This window comes from Micromys minutus (genome assembly GCF_963924665.1).
Source record: "Micromys minutus genome assembly, chromosome: 25".
Classification (NCBI taxonomy): domain Eukaryota; kingdom Metazoa; phylum Chordata; class Mammalia; order Rodentia; family Muridae; genus Micromys; species Micromys minutus.
Window position 1 is genome coordinate 5,589,339 of NC_137960.1, and position 7,752 is coordinate 5,597,090.

At 49.3% G+C, this 7,752-nt stretch overlaps 2 protein-coding genes across 2 annotated transcripts; both read right to left on the reverse strand.

Annotated features, from left to right (window-relative positions):
- Positions 1 to 250: 250 nt before the first annotated feature.
- On the reverse strand, positions 251 to 805 carry TMEM217B (transmembrane protein 217B; the record flags this gene model as incomplete). The annotated part of the gene is made up of 1 exon (XM_080937740.1): positions 251 to 805. The coding sequence occupies one exon, from the start codon at positions 803 to 805 to the stop codon at positions 251 to 253; it is 555 nt and encodes a 184-aa protein (XP_080793866.1).
- Positions 806 to 5,647: 4,842 nt separating this feature from the next.
- On the reverse strand, positions 5,648 to 6,217 carry TMEM217 (transmembrane protein 217; the record flags this gene model as incomplete). Its single annotated transcript, XM_080937741.1, has 1 exon — positions 5,648 to 6,217. The coding sequence occupies one exon, from the start codon at positions 6,215 to 6,217 to the stop codon at positions 5,648 to 5,650; it is 570 nt and encodes a 189-aa protein (XP_080793867.1).
- Between the last annotated feature and the right edge of the window lie 1,535 nt (positions 6,218 to 7,752).

Here is a 7,752-nt window from a genome sequence, read left to right on the forward strand (position 1 = left end):
ACTTACATGTAATAAATAAATCTTTAAACAAAAATAGGCACAGCACGATAGTCAATGCAAAGGTTTTTTATATATGTATGTATGTATGTATGAATGTATGTATGTACGTATGTATGTATGTATGTATGTATGTTTGCATGTATGTATGTATACCATTAACCAATACAATAACAGGCTGCATGGAACTCACATCCCCTGAAAAGACGAGCTCTGTGAGCAGACCCCGGGTGAGCACCATCCCAATCCTGGTTCAGGTTGTTTTGCGGTACAGTGACCCCAGCCCGACAGGTGGCCACGAGTCCACGGTGCTGATGGAGGAGCGCTTGCGGCGGCCAGCAATGCTTATGATCTTGGGGTCCCGGTAGAGCGCGTAGCCGTGCTTCACCACGAAGGGCAGGGAGGCGAAGTGCAGGAGCATGCGGGAGAGTTGCAAGAGCAAATACAGTTGACTCAGGTCCTTGAACTGCTCCTTGATGGTGCCGTGGATGAGCAGGACCATGGTGAAGCTGAGCAGCTCGTAGGCGGTGATCCAGATGGTATAGACGAGTATCCCGACGGACATGTTCTTGTCGAGGCAGAAGAGGAAGAAGCAGCTGACCATAATGGTGGCGATGGACAGTCCTGTGCTGATGTTGTGCCTGTAGACCACGACCCAGGACGCTACCTTGGATTCTGAGTCCAGGTAGATGCTGTACTTATCTTCGAAGCCGATGTGAGTTACCTGCTTCAGCTCGAAGATGAAGAACTGGATGGTATTCAGGACGGAGAAGATGCCCGCCATGATGGGTATCATCTTGGAGTTCATTTTAGGCCCGACTCACCAGGGTAGCTCCTGAAGGAGAAAATGCAGGATAATAAGCACGAGAAGAGCCAGAGCTGGCTCAAGACCAAGACCCCAAATCACGTGGAAAGGGCGTGGCCCAAGGGTCTGAGCCACGGTCTAACCTGCGTAGCTGGAATCCCGTTGTTGGAACTCGGAAACACCACTGACCCCGGGATTGTTGAGTAGCTTCAAACTCTCAGTCCCGGCTGTAAGGTGATGAATGGTTCTGTGGAGGCAGGAAGATCGGGAGTTCAAGGTTATTCCCAACCTGGTTTACGGGAGACCCTGACTCAACCCCCTCCTTCCCAAATAACAAGGGCTCATCAGTTAGAAGCATGTAGCTTTCTGAGGAGCCAAGTTGGGTTCCTGGAACCCATGATCATGTGGTTTATAATTTTTCTATTCTGGTCTCAGACCCTGTGACCGAAGCCACTTAACATGGCTTTTATGTGTTTTCCCATGCATGTATGTCTGTGAGGGCGCCAGATCCCCTTTAAATGGAGTAGCAGAACGCTTGAGCTGCCATGTGGGTGCTGGGAATTGAACCTGGGTCCTCTGGAAGAGCGGCCAGTGGAGACTTCTTTCTGGCTCCAAGTCATTCTTTCTTAGATGTTTATTTTTTTTTATTGTTTATAATTATGTGTATGTGTGTGTCTGCATGTGGGTGTTATAAACTCTGGTCTTCTGGAAGGTCAGTTTGTGTTCTTAACCCCTGAGCTGTCTCCCGGTTCTCTTCCTCATTCACCCCAACTCTGTGTCTCAGTCTCTGCCTGTGTCTATGCGCCTGTCTCTGTCTGTCTGTCTGTCTGTCTGTCTGTCTGTCTCCCTCTCCTTTTCTATGTCTTATACTATGCACCGGTTCACTTGCACGTGGAGGCCAGGAGAGGGCATCCAGTCTCTTCCCAGCTTTTCCCTTGAGACAGAAATCTCTTTCTGAACCGGGAGCTCACATTTTCTTAGCTAGATTGGAGGGTGGCAAGCCCCAGGGACGCTCCTGTCTCCAACAGTTCCATAGAAGCCTGGGGTTGTTTGTAGTTGAGGGGACGACTGGCTTGTCACAAGTGAGCTGGGTTACAAACTCTGCTCCTCACGATTGTGTAGCAAGTGTTCTGCATCACTGAGCCATACATGATACACTGGGATGAAATGTCTCCAGTAAATTGCATGATTCTGTGCAATGATTGTATGCCAATCAAAGACAAGCATGAGGAAAAGAGGGAGGGTACGGGGAGGGATGGAAGGAGGGAGGAAAGGAAGAAGAAAGGGAGGGAGAAAGGAAAGAAAAGAAAAGAGAGGGAGGAGGGAGGGACTATAGAGATTGCTCCCCACTAAAGAGTGCTTGTTGCTCATACCAAAGACTTGCTTTGAATCCCAACTTCACGTAGGATGGTTCATTACTACCATAACTCCAGCTCCAGGGACCCTGACACCTCCTTCTGGTCTCTTTGGGCACTGCATAGCATGTGTTCTCAAAACAGCTAACAATGCATACTTTTGGTTTTTTTTCCAGACAGGGTTTCTCTTCGTAGCTGCCCTGGAATTGGCTCTGTAGACCAGGCTAGCCTTTAACTCTCAGAGATCTACCTACCTCTGCCTCCCAGGTTCTGGGATTAAAGGCACGTGCCACCCGGCAATGGTGTTCTTAGCTGTAAGTAGGACTTCTAATGTAAGCAACTACTAAGACAAGGCGCTAGCTATGAGATGAGCAGGAAAGAATGGGACGGAGCTAAACTCTCTGCCACGGTAAAAACTACTGGTGTAGCCTGTAGATCAGATGTGAGGGCTGCTTGACAGACACCTGCAAACTCAGCGGGCTGGGACCCTGGCTCAGCGCCTGACAGCTGACAGACAGGCAAAGTCAGTAACTAGCAAAGGTAAAGTCAGAGGTGGACCGAGGCGTCTTTCAACTACTCAACTGAATTGGCAGTGTGTGAACATATCACGCTCATCTCCCTGGTTGGGTCAGGGGACACGCATGCAACGTGTGCTCTCCCTAGGTTTGACTGTGGTAGCGCAGAGAATTAACCAATCTCAGTGAAGGGTTCCTCAGTCTTTATTCAGTTTCTCCTCCCCCACCCCCACCTCCCAAACACACACACACACACACAGATAAAAAGGCGTAAAAGACCTGATGCCATTGGAAACTTAGACTTCCAGAGAGAAGCCCGTTCTCATGGCTCAGAAGAGTCACACCATGAAGATGAAATTTTTACGGCGAACCTGCCCGGTGAAATAAGACTTGCCTAGTGTGTATGAAGGCTTTGCGCTTAGTCCTTAGTACTGCTCCACCCGCCCCCAAATGTCCAGCTGATTCTGCAGCTTGTATGCGCACACGTGCACTGGCTCGTTTTATGTGAACTGGACACAAGCTAGAGTCACTTGAGAGGAGGAAGCCTCAACTGAGAAAATGCCTCCCTAAGATTGCGCTGTGGGCAAACCTGTAGGGCATCTTTTTTAAAATTTTTTTTTTATTTCATGTATATGAGTACACAGTAGCTGTCTTCAGATACACCAGAAGAGGGCATCAAATCCCGTTACAGATAAATACAGTCTTTGGGAACACTTCTGTGAGGGAAATTCTCTACCTTAAGAAACAGACCCAGGGGCTGGAGAGATGGCTCAGTGGTTAAGAGCACTGACTGCTCTTCCAGAGATCCTGAGTTCAATTCCCAGTAACCACATGGTGACTCACAGCCATCTGTAATGGGATCTGATGCCCTCTTCTGGTGAGTCTGAAGACAATTACAGTGTACTCATATATAATAAAGAAATATGTCTTTTTTAAAAAAAGAGAGAAAAAGAAGCAGGCCCAGAAGACTCACAGTCTCACCACAGTGACTCAGGACATCGTCCACACGTAGCCAGCCCCAAAAGCAAGAAGTCACATTATAAAATCTATACCTCAGCCAAGCAACAGGACATGGGCAGAGTCATGCAGATAAACACTGGGCTGGGCTCTCTACCCAGAAATACCCATCAAAAAAGGCTTACTCCTCTTCCTGGCAGAGCAGCCCCTCTGGGGACATGTCTGCTGTACCTGTCAGTGCCCACTTGAACACATCCTCTGTCTCTGTCCTAGAATCTGGCCAAGTCTTTCACTGTCTGCACACATGGTCTCGGCGATATCTCCAAAGACAGCGACCACTCCTGCCTCAGCTTCCTTTCTTTTTTCTTTCTTTAAAAATGTATTTTTTTCTCTCTTTGGCCCAATGTAGCGGCATACTCCTTTTCCCCAGCACTAAGGAGGCAGGGGATGGGGGGAGGGGAATCTCTGTGAGTTTGAGGCCAGTCTGGTCTACATAGTGAGTTAGTTCCAGGCCAGCCAAGGCTGCGTTGAAGAGACCCTGTCTCTAAACAAAAATTATGTTCATCTTTGTGTTTGTGTGTCTGCATACACACACACACACACATACACACACACACACACTTACAGTGCCCACAGGAATGTTAGATCCCACTGGAACTGGGGATGCAGTCAGTTATGAGGTGCCCGAGGTGGGTGGTGGTGCTGAGAATCAAATTCTGGTCCTCTGAAAGAGTGGCAAACACTCTGAACCAGCAAACCATCTCTCTGGCCATCCTTTAGTTACCTTTTTACATTGTGTGTGTGTGTGTGTGTGTGTGTGTGTGTGTGTGCATGTGTGTATCTGTTGGGGACAGAAAGTCAGAGGACAGATGAATGGGAGTCTGTTCTCTCTTTGTACCCTGTGACTGAATTCAGGCCATTGGCCTTCACAGGGAGTTCCTTTAGCCACTGAACTGTCACTCATAGCATATAGCATAGCAACAGGCATAGCAACAAGGTGAACAGATTCCTTTTGTTTAGTTAGATACCTTTTGACACTTTTGTTTTTGTTTATCCTGACACATTTCTCTGTGTAGCCCTGGCTGTCCTGGAACTCGAGCTGTAGACCAGGCTGGTTTGAACTCAGATGTCTGCCTTCCTCTGTTGTGTGCTGGGATTAAAGGCCACCCCCCCCCCCCGGTGATTTTGTAAGAATGACCCTGTACTCCCAGCTCCTCACTCTACCTACTGTCTTTATGTCCAGTACTCTGGGTGCCTCCCTGCTCCCAGCTATGAAGATAGTGGATTAAACCTCTGCAAGTGTGAGCAAACCCTCCAATTAAATGCAGGAGGTTTTTTGGTAAGTGTTGCTTTGGTCATGGTGTCTCTTCACAGCAACAGAAGTTACTAAGACAGTGTGTGCATCCTATGGTTGCAGTGCCTGTGAAGTCCACAAGAGGGTGCTAGATCCCCTAGAAGGGGAGTTGCAGACAGTTGTGTGAATCCTAGGAACCAAACCCAGGCAGCAAGGGCTCTTTACTGCAGAGCTCTCTCTCCCTAGCCCCTTTGGCCATTTCTTGACAAACTACGTACATGTGTTGGTGGTGAAACTCAAGAGAGGAACATTTTCTTTTTTTCTTCAAATTGATTTGTCTTTTCTTTTCTTTTTCTTTAAGATTTATTTATTTATTTTATGTATGTGAGTACAGTGTTGCTATCTTCAGACACACCAGAAGAGGGCATCAGATCCCATTACAGATGGTTGTGAGCCACCATGTGGTTTCTGGACTCTGGAATTGGGACCTCTGGAAGAGCAGTCAGTATTCTATCACACCGAGCCATCTCTCCAGCCCTCTTTTTCTTTTTTTTTTTTATTGTTTCACTTGCCTGGTCTATAACAGAGGGGGTTATAGGCTAGGGGTTGAGGCTAAAGAGGAAAGAGCATACCAAAAGCAACCCTTTCCCCCCCCAAAAGAAGGATTTATGGGGGGGGGGCTAGGACTACCCCGAGAATCTCCAAGGATGGAAAATGGCCGCCATTAGTCACTGTAGTGTTGGATAAAGTTTATAATCTTTGATTTCCGCTGCGGAGTGTCTCCGCTTCCCAAAGAGATACGCCTGTGGTAGCTGAGTATGTTGCCCTGTTTTTTACTCTGGTAGATGATCTGGGCGTGGGTAACGACGAAGTATAGCCAGAAGCAGTGTAGGGAGGCACGGGACACCCAGCCGAACCACCGCATGGCTCTGACCACGGCCGCGCTGAAGTCGTCGGTGAGGGTCTGGACGGCCAGGTTGGTGAACTCATAGACCATGATCCAGACGGTGTAGCTCATGAGACCCTCATAGATATGGGCGTACACGGAGTACAGGAGGAGGCAGCTGGCTACCATGGTGACTACGGAGAGGAAGAGGACGATTTTGAAGCTCCAGCAGACGATGAAGTGGACCAGCAGGTTGATGCCCTGAGTCTGGAGGTTGTCCGTGCAGTTGCCGTCCCTAAGGTGCTTCCTTTCGAAGATGAGGTGCATGTGGGTGGCCATGATGGAGAAGACCCCCGACAGCACCGTGCCCATCTTGGCTGTCAGCCCGCACCAGGTTTGATGCTTCATGCCCGTACCTCCTGTGGAGACAAGCAACCTCGTGGGGATTCAGTTCCTGTCCACCGCAGGAAGTACCGGGCTCTCTGCCTCATCTCCCTCCCCCTTAGAAAGAAAGTGGAAAGGAAAGGGGACATAGCAGCTTTAGTTCACCAAAGATGTTGGACTGGTGTGGGGGTGGGGAGGAGGTCTGGATAACTCCTCCTGGGTGAAGGGCTTTACAGAGGACCTGAGTTCAGGGTCTGTTGTAAAACCCTGCAGTGGTCTGTGTTCCTGTAATCCTGGTCATTGTGGGGGCGGGGTGTGGGGGTGTGGGGGGGGATGAAGACAGTCAGATCCTGGAGTTTACTGGCCTAGGCAAAACAGTTTTGAGTTCAGTAAGAGATTCTATTTCAAAGGACCATGACGGAGAGTCCTCGAGGAAGACACGTGACATTCTCTCTGGGCTACCGGCAAGCCGAGAGAAAGATGGGTTTGCCCCGTCTTTTCCGTGCCAGGCTTCAGAAGTCCCAAGTGACGATCCCAGCATGCTCCTCAGAAGCCAGCCCCACACAATCTGCCATAGACTGGGGAGGGGAGAAGGGGTTTCCATTCTCCTGTGGGGGACAGGTTTTGTCAACATACAGGGAATACTTCTTAGCTGAGTGTTCGGGGTCCAAACCCAAGTTTGCCAAACTGCCCCCCCCCAAAAAAAAAAAAAAAAAAAAACAAGAACCATCGCAGCAAAGAAAAATTCGCCGTGAACTGATAGCCGCCCCCCCCCCCCCCCCCCGTCTTTTCCCTCTCCCCGCTTCCCGCCCTGCCCCTGCTCTCTCTGTGTGTTTCTATTGGTTTGTCTCTCCCTGACAGTCACCGCCCCCAACCTACCACCACTTTGTAGAGGGGCGGCGGGGTTTAGAGCTCACACAGCCAATGGAACCGCTATGATCACTTACAGAACGGTTAGAAAACGCAGTGTGACCGTGTGAACAGTTAGTAACTAGACAACAGGAGAGGAGCTGGGGTCCAGGCTATTGTCTTGCACATGTGAAATTCTATTTCCCATCCCCTGTGCCATATAAAACCATGGTCTGCACTTGTAAATCCAGTACTCTGGTATGTGGAGGCAGGGGGATGAGGAGTTCAAGGTCATCATTGGCCCCATAGTGAGCGAGTTAAAGGGCAGTTTGGGTGACAGAAAAACCTGTCTGAAAAAAGAATGAAGGGGCACTGCAGTAAAGAATGGGCTTCAGGGGAGGATTGGAGGGTTGAGGTGCTTGCTGCCAAGCCTGATGACCCGAGTTCAATCCCCGGACTGTACATAAAGGTGGGAGGAGAGAACCGACTCCACAAAGTTGTCCTCTGATTTCCACACACATGCCCTGGTGCCCTGATATGTGTGCCCCCATTATATGCACATAATAATAACCGACTACTCTTCCAGAGGTACTGAGTTCAAATCCCAGCAACCACATGGTGGCTCACAACCATCTGGAATGGGATCTGATGCCCTCTTCTGGTCTGTCTGAAGTGTGTGTGTGTGTGTGTGTGTGTGTGTGTGTGTGTGT